Source organism: Pristiophorus japonicus, chromosome 1, assembly GCF_044704955.1.
Source record: "Pristiophorus japonicus isolate sPriJap1 chromosome 1, sPriJap1.hap1, whole genome shotgun sequence".
NCBI lineage: Eukaryota > Metazoa > Chordata > Chondrichthyes > Pristiophoridae > Pristiophorus > Pristiophorus japonicus.
In genome coordinates, this window is record NC_091977.1 from 450,062,632 (window position 1) to 450,079,908 (window position 17,277).

The following is a 17,277-nucleotide window of genomic DNA, read 5'->3' on the forward strand; positions in this document are numbered from 1 at the left end:
TCTGAACCCTGTCATTTGAAGATGGTTTCTAGGGGCCCCAAGTTTTGGGCCGCGCCTAGAACAGCACAGCCCCGACCTGGAAGCCCGTTTTACGTGCCACAAAGTAGAAAGGGAAGTGGAGGAATAGTTTTTGAAGAAAATGCACAAATAAACAAATCAGTTGCTACTTTGGGCATCCGAATATATGGATTTTGAAATGTCAAAAAGATCACAGTACTGAATGTCAAATAGAAAAAAAAACTTTATTTTAAAAAAGCAGCATTCTTTTCCACCAATGCAAACATGCAAATTAAAACCAATAAATTTCCCCTTTCAGAAAGTTGTATTTGTTTCTACCCACAAGTTCTGAATGTGGTGGAGTAGCCCCATGCTAATATGCTATAATTTAAGTCATGCACAAAATCTCCATAAATTTGGCACATCACACAAATAATGTACATCAACACATGACAAAATATTTGATGCAAGATTTTCAGCAGAAGTTTGAAGCATCTTAATTCCTGTTAAAGTTTCTTGTCTTTAGGGGCTATAGAACTCAATCTAAATTACTAGCATAAATTAAAAGATTTCTAATATGAAATCAGGCAGTTCTGGTATAAATACTCAAAAAAATCCTATATCTTGGCTTCATAACAGCCCAAAATTTGCCACAGACTCTCAGTAACAAAGATATGGGTGAAGCAAAAACAATTCACAAATGTGGTTACATCTTCCGCAAATCTAGAAAAACAAGGCACTTAGAGCAACCAAGACGTGCAACTTTGATGAACCAACATTAATGAAGCAGAACCAGCTAATTTGATTGTAACAGATAAAAAGGCATCGTGCAAATATCTCAAAAAACAAAACATCTTTTGCCAATGAAACTTGGCAAGAAATTCAAACGCATAAAGTGCACCACATGACTTAAAGTGAACAGTTTGCGTTATTTTCTAGTTACAACTTAGTAATAAATTGTAAGCTACTGTGCCCTACACTACAGTCAAAGTCAGCAAAAACTGCATTGAGAGATTATGACTTAAGTCAATTTGAAAAACTGACAAAATTAATGTATTTTCTTCTGATCTAAACAAAAATCTGTTTAACAGACAAATTTAGGTAACAAAACTAAACGAGATCAAGTGCTGCACTTATGCCCATTAGCTAAAACACAATTTATGCTGCTTAAACAAGGTTCAAGCACTTTAACTTGAGCCATATTGATGCCCATTCAAACCCAGTAGTTTTGTTTTCGCGAGATTAAGTAGACTAGGCCTATATCTCCTAGAGTTTAGAAGAATGAGAGTTGACCTCATTGAAATGTGTAAAATTCTTAAGGGACTTCATAGGGTAGATACTGGGAAGATGTTCCCCCTGGCTGGGAAGTCTAGAACTAGGGGTCACAGTCTCAGAACAAGGGATCAGCCATTTAGGAGGCGAGGAGAAATTTCTTCACGCAAAGGGTTGTGAATCTTTGGAATTCTCTACCCCAGAGTGCTGTGGATGCTCAGTCGTTGAGTATATTCCAGAAGAGATCGATAGATTTTTGGATACCAAGGGAACCAAGTGATATAGGGATAGTGCGGAAAGGCGGAATTGAGGTAGAAGTTCAGCCATGATCTTATTGGATGGCGGAGTAGGCTTGAAGGTCCAATGGCATTCAAAAGCAAACATCATCATGTGGAACATTCAGACAATTCAGTTTAAACTATGGCTTGGATTACTGAAATGACAATATATCATGTATGAATCTACCTGTAATGTATTTTAGCCAAACTATTCCTGTATATACTTCTAGGAGATTGAATGCAGCTTACAGAAAACCAAATTATTGTACAAATAAAATTGAATGGCTCCAGCATAGAATCAATACCCCAATTTATTTGCAAAGAAATAATTTGGACCTATATTTAGATGCACAAATCTGCACAATTCAGATAGCCTAGTAAAGCCAATTTACTAATAAAATCTACTTTGTTGCATCAAGCAAAAATATATTGGCATATTTATAGAAAGGACAATTTCCTTGGCTACTTCAGGAATGATAAATCCCCAAAACAAATACAATTCTAGAAATCAAAGAGTCATAGCCTTTAGCTGTATTCCAGCTACAGCTGTTGCTGCAATATAATATTACCACCAAGAATAACTATCAGCATTGACAAATTCTAATGTTGGGTGTTCTATTAGTCTTCTTCTGCAGCTTGAGCTTCTTCCACAGGTGAAAATGTTTCAGTTATAGGGCTATTCCAGCAGGCTCCAGATTGTTCCTTATCAGACTCCATTCCAGAACTGAAATAGTATTAAAGTAAAATAAATTGAGATCAACAACATAAATAAGCAAAATAATTTTTTTTAATGGGCTAATTGATTGGAGCAGTGAAGGGCCATGTAAAGGAGTGCGGATTAGAGCAGCAAGATTCACTACTGTTCTGCTCCCCATTTGTACAGGCTATGAACCTTTTTATAGCCTCCAGCACTATCTTTTCAACTACTGCCTTAGGCCACACTTCAAAAGCCTATTCCTAGTCTTACATCAGGAACTACTTTTTTAAATTCCAGGGGCAGAATTCCCTAAAGGGCTTTCCCGAAAAATACATTTGAGAAAGAAAAACGGAATTGGTATCGATATAGCACCTTTCATAATTTCAGGAGATCCCAATGTGTTTTACAGCTAATTACATACTTTTGAAGTGTACTCACTGTTGTAATGTAGGAAATTATAACAGAAAAGCAACTTCCCTACCGTACAAGAGATTTTTTTTCTCCCTCTATTACCAACGACATTTATGGTCTTTGATTAATATTGCTAATTTATGTTAAATTAATTGACGTGTGGGCTGTGAGCTTATGCACATTAGAAAATGGTTCAAGATACACACACACATACATCAGGGAGGCCTGTAAGAAACAAAATGTGTTAATAATGGGCGGTTTCAATCTACATATTAGGTGGGAAAAAGTTAGCTTTATTGCAGGATTTATATTTTGGTTCTGTATTCACGAAGGAAGACACAAATAACCTTCCAGAAGTACTAGGGGACCGAGGGTCTGGTGAGAAGGAGGAACTGAAGGGTATCCTTATTAGACGGGAAATTGTGTTAGGGGAAATTGATGGGATTGAAGGCCGATAAATCCCCAATAGTCTGCACCCAGAGTACTTAAGGAAGTGGCCCTAGAAATAGTTGGTGATCGTTTTCCAACAGTCTATCGACTCTGGATCAGTTCCTATGGACTAGAGGGTAGCTAATGTAACACCACTTTTTAATAAGGGAGGGAGAGAGAAAGCGGGTAATTAGCCTGACAGCAGTGGTGGGGAAAATGTTGGAATCAATTATTAAGGATGAAATAGCAGCACATTTGGAAAGCAGTGACAGGATCGGTCCAAGTCAGCATGGATTTATGAAAGGGAAATCATGCTAGAGAAATCTTCTGGAATTTTTTGAGGATGTAACTAGTAGAGTGGACAAGGGAGAACCAGTGGATGTGGTGTATTTGGACTTTCAAAAGGCTTTTGACAAGGTCCCACACAAGAGACTGGTGTGCAAAATCAAAGCACATGGTATTGGGAGTAATATACTGACGTGGATAGAGAACTGGTTGGCAGACAGGAAGCAGAGAGTCGGGATAAACGAATCCTTTTCAGAATGGCAGGCAGTGACTAGTGGGGTGCCGCAGGGCTCAGTGCTGGAACCCCAGCTCTTTACAATATACATTAATGATTTGGATGAAGGAATTGAGTGTAATATCTCCAAGTTTGCAGATGACACTAAACTGGGTGGCGGTGTGAGCTGTGAGGGGGACGCTAAGAGGCTGCAGGGTGACTTGGATAGGTTAGGTTAGGTGAGTGGGCAAATGCATGGCAGATGCAGTATAATGTGGATAAATGTAAGGTTATCCACTTGGGGGCAAAAACGTGAAGACAGATTATCTGAATGGTGGCAGATTAGGAAAAGGGGAGGTGCATGGGTGTCATGGTTCATCAGTCATTGAAAGTTGGCATACAGGTACAGCAGGCGGTGAAGGCGGCAAATGGTATATTGGCCTTCATAGCTAGGGGATTTGAGTGTAGGAGCAGGGAGGTCGCACTTCAGTTGTGCAGAGCCTTGGTGAGGCCTCACCTGGAATATTGTGTTCAGTTTTGGTCTCCTAATCTGAGGAACGACGTTCTTGCTACTGAGGGAGTGCAGCGAATGTTCACTAGACTGATTCCTGGGATGGCTGGAGTGACATATAAGGAGAGACTGGATCAACTGGGCCTTTATACATTGGAGTTTAAAAGGATGAGAGGGGATCTCATAGAAACATACAAGATTTTGACGGGATGGGTCAGGTTAGATGCGGGTAGATTGTTCCCGATGTTGGAGAAGTCCAGAACCAGGGGACACAGTCTTAGGATAAGGGGCAGGCCATTTAGGACTGAGATGAGGAGAAACTTTTTCACTCAGAGTTGTTAACCTGTGGAATTCCCTGCTGCAGAGAGTTGTTTATGCCAGTTCATTGGATATATTCAAGAGGGAGTTATATTTGGCCCTTACGGTTAAGGGGATCAAGGGGTATGGAGAGAAAGCAGGAAAGGGGTACTGAGGGAATGATCAGCCATGATCTTATTGAATGGTGGTGCAGGCTCGAAGGGCCAAATGGCTTACTCCTGCCCCTATTTTCTATGTTTCTATGATTTAAAATAATTGACTAAATTATCATGCTTCAGCCCAAAGGAGCAGATGATACTTTATTTAGTTATGGGTTTGATTTAGTTATGGGCAAGAAAACAGAAAAAAAATAGGCAATCTAGTATTGAAAAGCATCAATAGTGACCATAATATGATAGTAAATTCCATTTGGGCTTGAAGAAGTGATAAAGGAATGTCACAAACCAAGATTTTGGATTTAAACACGGGAGAAATTATTAGTTGATTAATTGTGCAATCTGTTCAAAAGGATTACAAAACAAGACGTATATCCCTGAAAGGCAAATGAGGTACTTCCATCCTGATGCAACTATGGTTTACAAGAGTGTCTGGTACCAGTATTAAACAGAGAGAGAATGCAAATAAAGGGAACAGTGAAGGAAGCAGCCATGAATGAGGACTGGGTGGATTAGAGAAAGAAACAAAGGCACCAAGAAAATTATGAGAACCAGTAGAGAATATGAACAAAAACTTGCAGATGGTATTAATAGTAATAGCAAAGTAGATCAACAAAGATATGGTAAAGAAAGTGAATCCCTTAAAAATCTGATATAACTAAGAGAAGATAAGGGGCATGGCAACATTGTTAAATTAATAATGTGCTTCAGTCTTCACAGTGGAAAAAGTAGACATGACATTAGAAGTGCACAGAAAATTAAAAATTAGTGAAGAGAGAGACTAACGGGCATTTGTATAAATAGAAAAATTGTAATGGATAAAATTAAGTAATTGAAGCTGGACAAATTTCCAGACCTAGTTTTCATCAGTTTTAACAAAATAGATATAGAAATTAGAGATGCATTTATTATAATCTTCAGAATTTGAGCATTTTTCTCCATGACTAAGTCAGTGTCTTAGACTATGTGGCTTCAGATCTACCTGTTATCTTCTATTATAGCTTGGTCAGCCTCTACTGCAGAAGACTCAACTTCTCCACTACATTCACTCTCCTGCCCAGAGGGTCTGCGTGTTTTCTCCAATTCTGAGGACATTTCTCTACAAGAATCAAGAATACAAAACAAAGTTTTGATACAAAAATTAGACAACTTACTAGCTTTACTGCAGGCACATATTCTCACTGCATTTTGTGGCTCTAACAATTTTAGCGTCAAGAAAAGCAGAAAAACAAGATGTACCCAGATTTGAAATGTGATGCAACAAGTAATGACAATCTTCAAACTCTCACAATAGAAGAGAGTCTTTAAATTGTTGTCAATGGGGCAGTTTGCCCTGTTGTGACGATGCTACGTGAGGACAGGTTTGGTTATGGTGACACTTATAGTTGAACAATCTGCCCAACATACAATGTCCAGAGTAGAATAGCCAAAGCTAGGCAGGAAAAGACAACCAAGAGGCAGAAACATCACACACATTTGAGTTTTTAAAAATAAAGTTTACACTAGACAAACATAATTAGACAAATCTACAATTCTTTACACACAGACCAGCATCGTTCATTTGTGAAATTTGGACGACTCCATAATCCAGCACTGCAGTAGACAAGTCTATCATAGGGCTCAATTTTCCCGTTATCCGCACCGTTCTTTTGGCTAAAATTAAAATCTCCAAGTTTCCCCAAAGTTTGTGCACCAGCGTAACTCAGTTAGTTACGATTTTTTTAGATTAGTTTTTTTTTGCGTCATGGGGGCGGAACCTGATGTCTGTGCCAGTTTTTCAGATTTATGCAAGTTTGGCCAACTTACATTTCTCCTAGGACAGCATACGTGACCACTCTCAAAAAATCACCTGGGCATTTAAGAAAAAACAGTGCACATTAAAAAATCGGCGTAGAAAGACAACATTGTTTTTATGCGAAGTTTTGGAGGGAGTCAAGAAGACATTAAATATGCATCATGAAGCTTAATTTTTTCAAACTTAAAACTGAGAAAATGGAAGTCTAATTCAATTCTTTAATTTTATATTTTTTTCAAAGTGCCATGCCACCACCAACACCTCCTCACTGGGCTCCAGGGTCGGAGCTTCAGCCGGCAGAATCGCTCCCTCGCCCGGACACAGAGGCTTGGCTTCAAAAGAAGCCCGGGGGGCTGGGGGTGGTGGAAGCAGAACTGAAAGCATGAGAAGCCTTACGCTATGCAGCAACTTCAAAAGCAGCCGGTGGGTGGGGGAGGTGGGTGTTTGCCGAGCCCGTATTCGGACGAGGGAGCGATACTGCCAGCTAACCCTCGAGCCTGGTGAGATGATGTACTTTGAAAATGAAATCTAAAATTAAAGAATTGCATTAGACTTAGTTGCCCCAAATGTCCTCATTTGAATGCTTAGCTTCCTGTTCTAAGCAAGCCTATTGCGCATGTGCAGACCAGGTTGTGGTCCATACTAGGGCGTTGACCTTGGGGAGAGAGAGAAGAGAAGCTTTAACTCCTTGTCCTGCAATTTTGAGGTTGTTGCAAAGGTACAATTTAATTATGGGGACAATATTGACAATGCCATACCTTGTGCATGATGGTGCTGCATAGGGGAAGATTAATTCAACATCATCGCATGAGGAACCTAAGAGCACGTAGGATGATGGGCAGGAGGCCTTATCCACGTCGCGTATATCGAGACAGGCGTTCATACCTGTACCTGAGTGATGTAGATTGTGAGAAGGCTGCATTTCCGCAAAGAAGTAAAAGCAGACGTGCAACCTAGAAGCGTCAGGAGGACTTCTTTGTCAGTTGAAGTGAAGGTCACAGCTGCACTTTCATTCTATGCAACTCGATCATTCCAGGCCACAACTGTGGATGTATGTGCCATTTCTCAACATGCAACACATATCTGCGCATTCGGCACGTGACTGCTGCACTATATGCCCGGAGGAATGACTACATAAAGTTCCCCATGACCACCCAGGCAATGCGTGACAGGGCTGTGGGCTTCTCCAGGATTGCTGGCTTCCCAAAGGGACGGGGCTGCATTGATTGTACCCACATCGCCTTGAAAGCACCTTTGGAGGATTCCAAAAATGCACAGGAACAGAAAAGGCTTCCACTCCATTAATGTGTAGCTCGTGTGTGACAACACGCACCACATCATGTTAGTTGATGCGAGATACCCTGGGAGCAATCATGATACGATAATCCTACGCGAGTGCGCTATATCTGCCATGTTTCAGCAACAAGCCAGAAGGGCAGATCTGGCTGCTGGGAGACAAAAGAGTATGGCCTCGCCACCTGGCTCATGATGCCCAAACGCATAACCCGGACGGAAACTGACCGGGAATACAACAGGGGTCACATTACGACGTGCAGCATAATAGAGAGGACCATTGGCATCTTGAAACAGTGTTTCCGATGACTGGACCATTCCGGAAGCTACTTGCAATACTCTGCTGAGATTGTCGGTCAGTTCACTGTTGTGTGCTGCATGAACTAGCCATCATGAGGCAGCAGCAGCTGGTAGTAGAAGACCCACCTGGGGTGATAGTGGTTGATGATGAGGAGGAAGATGCAGATGACTGGCGAATGATACTTACAAGGGTTGACGGCAATGGCAAACATTTAAAGATTACATGGATGAACTTCAACAATTGTACATCCCTGTCTGGAGTAAAAATAAAACAGGGAAGGTGGCTCAACCGTGGTTAACAAGGGAAATTAAGGATAGTGTTAAATCCAAGGAAGAGGCATATAAAAAGCAGCAAACCTGAGGACTGGGAGAATTTTATAATTCAGCAGAGGAGGACAAAGGGTTTAATTAGGAGGGGGAAAATAGAGTACGAGGGGAAACTTGCTGGGAACATAAAAACTGACTGCAAAAGCTTCTATAGATATGTGAAGAGAAAAGGATTAGTAAAGACAAACGTAGGTCCCTTGCAGTCAGATTCAGGTGAATTTATAATGGGGAACAAAGAAATGGCAGACCAGTTGAACAAATACTTTGGTTCTGTATTCACGGGGAAAGACACAAATAACCTTTCAGAAATACTAGGGGACCGAGGTTCTAGTGAGAAGGAGGAACTGAAGGAAATCCTTATTAGGCGGGAAATTGTGTTAGGGAAATTGATGGGATTGAAGGCCAATAAATCCCTGGGGCCTGATAGTCTGCATCCCAGAGTATTTAAGGAAGTGGCCCTAGAAATAGTGGATGCATTGCTGATCATGTTCCAACAGTCTATCGACTCTGGATCAGTTCCTATGGACTGGAGGGTAACTAATGTAACACCAATTTTTAAGAAAGGAGGGAGAGAGAAAACAGGTAATTATAGATCGGTTAGCCTGACATCAGTAATGGGGAAAATGTTGGAATCAATTATTAAAGATGAAATAGCAGCGCATTTGGAAAGCAGTGACAGGATCGGTCCAAGTCAGCATGGATTAATGAAAGGGAAATCAAGCTTGACGAATCTTCTGGAATTATGTGAGGAGGTAACGAGTAGAGTGGACAAGGGAGAACCAGTGGATGTGATGTATTTGGACTTTCAAAAGGCCCCATACAAGAGATTGGTGTGCAAAATTAAAGCACATGGTATTGGGTGTAATGTACTGACGTGGATAGAGAACTGGTTGGCAGACAGGAAGCAGAGAGTCGGGATAAACAGGTTCTTTTCAGAATGGCAGGCAGTGACTAGTGGGGTGCCGCTGGGCTCAGTGCTGGGACCCCAGCTATTTACAATATACATTAATGATTTAGATGAAGGAATCGAGTGTAATATCTCCAAGTTTGCAGATGACACTAAGCTGGGTGGCGGTGTGAGCTGTGAGGAGGACGCTAAAAGGCTGCAGGGTGACTTGGACAGGTTAGGCAAGTGGCCAAATGCATGGCAGATGGATAAATGAGAGGTTATCCACTTTGGTGGCAAAAACACAAAGGCAGAATATTATCTGAATGGCGGCAGATTAGGAAAACGGGAGATGCAACGATACCTGGGTGTCATGGTACATCAGTCATTGAAAGTTGGCGTGCAGGTACAGCAGGCGGTGAAAGCGGCAAATGCTATGTTGGACTTCACAGCTAGAGGATTTGAGTATAGGAGCAGAGAGGTCTTACTGCAGTTGTACAGGGCCTTGGTGAGGCCTCACCTGGAATAGTGTGTTCAGTTTTGGTCTCCTAATCTGAGGAAGGACGTTCTTGCAGCGAAGGTTCACCAGACTGATTCCCGGGATGGCAGGACTGACATATGAGGAGAGACTGGATCGACTGGGCCTGTATTCACTGGAGTTTAGAAGAATGAGAGGGAATCTCATAGAAACATAAAATTATGAAGGGACGGGACAGGTTAGATGCAGGAAGAATGTTCCCGATGTTGGGGAAATCCAGAACCAGGGGTCACAGTCTAAGGATAAGGGGTAAGCCATTTGGGACCGAGATGAGGGGAAGCTTCTTCACTCAGGGATGTTAACCTGTGGAATTCTCTACTGCAGAGAGTTGTTGATGCCAGTTCGTTAGATATATTCAAGAGGGAGTTGGATAAGGCCCTTACAGCTAAAAGGATCAAGGGGTATGGAGAGAAAGCTGGAAGTGGTACTGAGGTGAATGATCAGCCATGATCTTATTGAATGGTGGTGCAGGCTCAAAGGGCCGAATGGCATATTCCTGCACCTATTTTCTATGTTTCTATCTGATGAGGAGGAGGAAGACAAGGAAGCCATGCAAATACCTGAACCAGCAGACCCTCGTGCCCCTTTAACGATTGCTTGAGCCTTGCACCAGCAGCACATCCGTGAACACTTTGCGGGCTGAAGGCTCAGAGGCAACTATTCCAAATGGACCATGTTTACTGTTTGGACTTGTGTTGTATTAATGGAACAAATAATGGAAATGGTTCTTCTTTAGTTCAAAAAGTTGTGTTAATAATGGAAATGATTCAGTTATAATTTAAAATATATTTTATTCAAAAGTTTAACACTTGTTTGTACATAACTTAATTTCAATAAAAATATTCTTGTATCAGACCTTAAAGTTTTCAGTTAAGATCACTTCCAAACTGTAATATCATTTAAAAACTTATAAAATTGTAAATTTACATAACTGAGAACAGTTACAACAGTAACAATAACAGCAGCAAAGAAAGGCTGCACCCATCTCTCCTCCACCTTATTCTAAGACCGCCCGCTGTGCTTGGTCTTGTTGACTCCACCCCTGCCCGCAGGCGGTGGCAAGTTTCTCGGGTTGGTACCAAGCTTATTCTTTCGAGCATCTCGGGTAATGCGCATTTCTTGATGGGGGTCGTGGGCAGGCGGTAATGTGGAAAGGCCCAGCTTGGGCCTCTTCAGAGGCTGGTCTGGGGATTGGAGTGGGAGTGACAGTTGATTCTGTCAATGGCCCCGCGTGTTCCCTTATTGCAGCAGCTAACTCCGACATTCCCTCCTTCATGTGCCCCGAAAGCGTCTCAACTATCTGCAACGTTCTCTTCCTCATGTTCGCCGACAGTGTATCAGCTGCCTGCAACATTCCCTCCCTCATGTTCCCGGAGAGTGTTCTCATTTCTCGTGAGTGTGTTGTTACTTCTTCCGACAGTCCCAATACCTCATCACCCACCCCACTGATGGTGTCCAGGTGTGACCGTGCAAGGTCAACACACATTGCCATCATCTGAACCACATCTGTTCGATCCTACACCTCAGGAGAGTTCTGTTGGGCTCTCCTTCCCCTCCTCACCCTGGGTGTGGCTCGCTGCATCCCACTGGGGCCCGCAGCCACGGATGGTGGGGCCCTGGGTGTGCCTCGCTGCATCCCACTGGGACCCACAGCCTCGGACGGTGGGGCCCTGGGTGTGCCTCGCTGCATCCCACTGGGGCCCGCAGCCACGGATGGTGGGGCCCTGGGTGTGCCTCGCTGCATCCCACTGGGACCCACAGCCTCGGACGGTGGGGCCCTGGGTGTGCCTCGCTGCATCCCACTGGGACCCACAGCCTCGGACGGTGGGGCCCTGGGTGTGCCTCGCTGCATCCCACTGGGACCCACAGCCTCGGACGGTGGGGCCCTGGGTGTGCCATGCTGCACCCCACTGGAAGCCCCAGCCTCGGAATGAGAAACCATGGAATGTCCCAACACTCGTACCACTCAGGAAAGGGCTTGGCACCTCCTCTAGAGTGAGTACAACAGTGGGGGCTTCATCCTCCCTTCCCATTGTCTGCCCCCCTCCCCCCCATGCTCTTGGTCTGGAAGGTGGGATTGGAAGATGTTCTCCTCTTCAGGCTCGTCCTCATCTGAATCTTCTTCTGCAACGTCAGGGTTGGCCTCAAGTTCTGCAAAATATAACAAAATAGACAAATGGTTAGCAGCAGAGGAGGTGGTGGGGTGGCATGAGTAGGCTCACACAGCGTAGGCAGCAGGCTCATTTGAAGGACGATGATGAATGATAGCACATTGCATCAACCGAAGCTGATGGAGACATCCCCATGAGCTGAAGTATAGCTAGCCTGCACAGTACTCAACATTTAGCAAAGCCAGACTGTGGAATTTGCAGGACTTATCCTCTCCCTAGAGTGTGGGCCCAGCTTGTGCAGTAGTGATTGCTTTTCTCCAGGCAGGACCCATCAAAACAGTGACCAGTGACCCTGTCTTCCAAGTGTGTCAGTGGGTGCAGATTTGCCGGGACTCCTCCTGTTCGAGTTCTTTCCCTTTTGTTGTGGCCACCTTCCTCTGCAAAGATGAAAATGTAACTTTTTAAAGAGAGGGTGTCTTTCTGCTGGGTGGGACATATGCAGATGGTCACATTTACAATTGCAATTCCAGTGAATAAATGAAAATATTACTTACACTAACTACTTGACCAAGGTCCTGCCACTTCTTTTTGCACTGGCCTCCAGACCTTGGGGTGGTCACCATTGCACAGTAATCTTCTGCAAGTTGGTTTTAGCGTTTCTTCATTTCTTTTGGTGAACCTTTTATGTGACCTCTGCTGGTGTCCAGCTCGTGCCATCTGGCCTCAATTACAGTAACTAATGCCTTAACTTCATAGAATCATAGAAGTTTATAGCACGGAAGGAGGCCATTTCGGCCCATCGTGTCCGCGCCAGCCAACAAGAAGCTATCCAGCCTAATCCCACTTTCCAGCTCTAGGTCCATAGCCCTGTAGGTTATGGCACTTCGTGCACATCCAAGTACTTTTTAAATGTGGTGAGGGTTTCTGCCTCTACCACCCTTTCAGGCTGTGAGTTTCAGACCCCCACCACCCTCTGCGTGAAGAAATTTCCCCTCAAATCCCCATTAAACCTACCAATTACTTTAAATCTATGCTCCCTGTTTGTTGACTATGCTATGGGAAATAGGCCCTTTCTATCCACAATATCTAGGCCCCTCATAATTTTATACACCTCAGTGAGGTGTCCCCTCAGCCTCCTCTGTTCCAAGGATAACAAACCCAGCCTATCCAATCTGTCCTCATAGCTAAGATTCTCTGCTCCCGGCAACATTCTTGTAAATTTCCTCCGAACCCTCTCCAGTGCAATCACGTCCTTCCTGTAACGCGGTGAGCAGAACTGCACACAGTACTCCAGCTGTGGCCTAACCAGTGTTTTATACAGTTCAAGCATAACCCACCTGCTCTTATATTAAATGCCTCGGCTAATAAAGGCTCATCCTGTGAGAAATTCTTGGTCCTTGAGCCGAGTGGTATATTGTATTGCAGCTCCGATTTTTCCACTGAGAATTAAAGTTCTCACACACAACTGGCTCTTTGAAAATGGCCGAATGCAGACTGGGCATGCGCGCCTATAGCAGTCATGTAAAAAACGGCATCTTTGTTCTGCACATACATAGAAGTGGAGGGGCATCGTTTTGTCGGCGCAGACATTAGGCTCCACCCCCACAAAGCTAATGGATAGGTTGCGCGGTGCCAATTTCAAAAAATAGAATGGGGAAACTTGCAAGTTTTTTTTGGAGTAGTCGGGGGCCAAAAAAAAGGCGTAATTCTGGCAAAAGCCAAAAAACAGCATTGGGGAAAATTGAGCCCCATACTCTGATGTCCAATTGATGTTAATTTACCAACACCTCAGCACGATCTTGTGACCAAAACACCAGCTATCTTTAGCTTTAGTAAAAATAATTAACACTGCAAAATAGATATTAAAAGTAATTCAAGAGCTGGACCAACAGAATCCTATCAAAACTATGTTGAAAGCTGCTTAAAAAAAGTATTTTGTGCTCGTGTCAGCTGTGGCTCAGTTGGCAGCAACCTCGCCTCAGAGTCAGAAGGTTCGGGGGACTTGAACACATAAATCTAAGCTGACACTCCAGTGCAGTGCTGAGAGAGTGGTGCACTGTCAGAGGTGCCATCTTTTGGATGAGACGTTAAACCGAGGCTCCGTCTGCTCTCTCAGGTGGACATAAAAGATCCCATGGCACTATTTTGAAGAAGAGCAGGGGAGTTATCCCCGGTGTCCTAGCCAATATTTATCCCTCAATCAACATCACAAACAGATTATCTGGTCATTATCACATTGCTGCTCGTGGGAGTTTGCTGTGCGCAAGTTGGCTGCCGCGTTTCCCACATCACAATAGTAACTACACTCAAAAAAGTACTTAATTGGCTGTAACATGCTTTGAGACTTCTGGTGGTCATAAAAGGCGCTATATAAATGCAAGTCTTTCTTTTAGTTTCTTTTTTGTGTGTAATTTTGCAGCCAGGAGGCCAAGTGAATAAATGCCCCAAAGTCACTACCAAAGCCCCTTTAGACAGGTACCAGAAGACATCAAGGACTAAAGTGCAATTTTATCTAATTTTTCCTTCTCATCTTGCTAGACACAGCTCAGTCCATGAACTGACTAGATCATGTCACAAACATGTCCCCATTGCAACTCTAATACTGCGCAGTAGCACAGTCATCCAAGTATCTGAAAAGGTGGAGGCAATTTAATCATTTAACTCAACATACCATAACCTGTGGTAACAGCCACTTTTAGGTAAACGTGGAATGACCGAATTGTTAAAACTCAAACACAATATTTAAAGCATTGATTTTAGAAACCACAACAAACTCCACAAGTAACTCTCATATCCAAATACCTTCCTCTGCTTTCTAAAACTTCTATATGAAGATGCTTTTCTTCTAGTAATTTCTTCAAAGCCTCAATTTCCTTCTGTTTTTCGGCAAGTTCCTTTTGCAGTCTGTAGTTCGTTTCTTCTAATGTTTCACAGAAAGCCTGTGGTGGGAAACCATAACTAAATGTAATGCACTGCATTTTTTTTGACTACTATGAGAGTTTCTGCCTTAATCGTAACTGTGGTACAAATGTATTGCAACTTTCAAAGCACAATAAGACATTACTGTGTGGATACATACAACAGATCAATCAGCATCCGAAGGGATTACACGCAAATTATTAACCCTCTTTTCCGGACACTAAACAGCCATGTGTAGATCCAGCATTTAGGATGTTCTTTTTACCATTACTGCACGGATAAAGTTTTAAAAACATCTTTTAAATAGAAGCAATAAAGATTATCTACCTGATAAGATTGGCTTAATCTAAATCTGCCAACAACTGTAGGAGTACAGCCTGACTTCTCCCTTTGAGAAAGCGTATCTTGAATACAATTGTGAGAACAGGGTGTGACTTGCAGTTAGGAGATGCTACACATCATCTCTTACTCCCAAGTCATTTAAGCCTCAGGCAACTGCATCAGTTTGTTTTGAGTTGAAGCTATATTTATTAACTAATCATTTGATAGTAATCTCTCCACCCCATCCCATCCCATCCCATGTTCCCCCCACAACCCCCTCTCCACCCAAGTCCATGACCTTACAAAGATGGAACCATGATGCATGCAGTATACATATCATTCAAAGACTGGAGAACATTCCACTAGCTATGTCATTTATTACCACCTTCATTCTATATTTTTTGGTACAGAGGTGTACCAAAATACAAAATTAGAGGGAATGGGGAGGTCTTGTATAGAAGCCATAATACCAAGTATTGGAACCAATATTCCAAACACATTGCACTACAATTAAATTTAGACAATCACGATTACTAAAAGTGGGTCGATTGCTTCATGCAACAGCCTTGCATATGGTATCAATTGGAACCAGATTGAAAGATGCCAAGGAACTATCCACAAAGTTGATTGCTGGCTTCTTCACTGCAAAATCTCAACTGTATAGGATGTCCTCAATGAGACGTCTGGCTATTTGCTACTTCTTTACTGGTTGTCTTGGATCTTTGCACCATATGAAACAAATAACTGTCAATACTGCATAAAATCCTCTGTGCGAAAGAACACATCTTAAGGCTTTATCAACATGTACACAATGTAAGCGTAGTTCCAGTTTTGGCTTGCGTTTTTTGACCCAACTGAAACAGCAGAGTAATCTTGGGACTTAGGGTATTAACCCAAGGACCGTCTGGTCCGATCACAAATATGGTGGAGCTATAATAAGGTTCGCTAAGTTTTCAAAACACCAACAGTACCATTATCCATGAAAGAAACCTGAATCCATACATTCAAAAAGGTTTGAACAACAGAAAGATTAACTTGTGAAGAACAAAGTTAACGACTTGGGTGTGAATCAGTGACGGCCTAACCGGGCACAATTTTCACATTTTGTCAATCGGACATCACTAGATGATTCCCCGATGATTATGATCCATTTATGTTCAAAAGACTTAGATAGTTACACCATGAACCCAAATTATAGGTTTTAAGCTAATGTTGCACAGATGCTGGAGATACTTTAGAATAAATGGAACTAAAAAACAAAATTTAACTATTTCACACACTTTTCCCATTTTATATTACAAGTTCTATTAGTAGATGCCATACATGGACTAATCAAGGAATCTACCATCAGGCAGGGGAAATCCAATCTAAGATAACAATAAAAGAAGTTCAGCCTGGAGATGAAGAAGCCATGGCTGAGAGCTTCAGAGTGGATGAGTAAAGTGATAAGCCAATTGGACCTGGACAGAGAAAGTGGTGGAACATTTCTTTTTAATTAAAAAAAAAAATCATTCATGGGAAGTTGCATTGCTGGCAAGGCCAGCATTTATGGCCCATCCCCAATTTCCCTGGAGAAGGTGGTGGTGAGCCACCTTTTTAAGGCACTGCAGTCTGTATAGTGAAGGTACTCCTACAGTGCTGTTGGGAAGGGAGTTCCAGGATTTTGACGATGAAGGAACAGGGAGATATTTCCAAGTAAGAATGGTGCGTAATTTGAGGGGAACTTGGGTGGTGGTGTTCTTATAAGAACATAACAAATAGGAGCAGGAGTGGGCCATACTGCACCTCGAGCCTGCTCTGCCATTTAATACGATTGTGGCTGATCCGATCATGGACTCAGGTCCACTTCCCTGCCTGCTCCCCATAACCCCTTATTGTTTAAGAAACTATCTATTTTTGTCTTAAATTTATTCAATGTCCCAGCTTCCACAGCTCTCCGATGCAGCGAATTCCACAGATTTACAACCCTCAGAAGAAATTTCTCCTCATCTCAGTTTTAAATGGACGGCCCCTTATTCTAAGATTATGCCCTCTAGTTCGAGTCTCCCCCATCAGTGGAAACATCCTCTCCGCATCCACCCAGTCAAGCCCCCTCATAATCTTACATGTTTCGATAAGATCACCTCTCATTCTTCTGAATTCCAATGAATAGAGACCCAATCTACTCAACCTTTCCTCATAAGTCAACCCCCTCATCTCCTGAATCAACCTAGCGAACCT

The 17,277-nt window shown here is 42.7% G+C and overlaps 1 protein-coding gene across 2 annotated transcripts in view; it reads right to left on the minus strand.

Moving 5' to 3' along the window:
• Positions 1-223: 223 nt before the first annotated feature.
• snx16 (sorting nexin 16) overlaps positions 224-17,277 on the minus strand; it is a 73,098-nt gene continuing 56,044 nt past the window's right edge. For both annotated transcript variants that reach the window (XM_070876122.1, XM_070876131.1), the window contains exons 6-8: positions 14,620-14,756; positions 5,550-5,666; positions 224-2,271 (exon numbers count right to left, since the gene is read on the minus strand). In XM_070876122.1, coding sequence (XP_070732223.1) covers positions 2,166-2,271; positions 5,550-5,666; positions 14,620-14,756 — 360 coding nt within the window. In that variant the 3' untranslated portion in view covers positions 224-2,165. The remainder of the gene's footprint in view (positions 2,272-5,549; positions 5,667-14,619; positions 14,757-17,277) is intronic.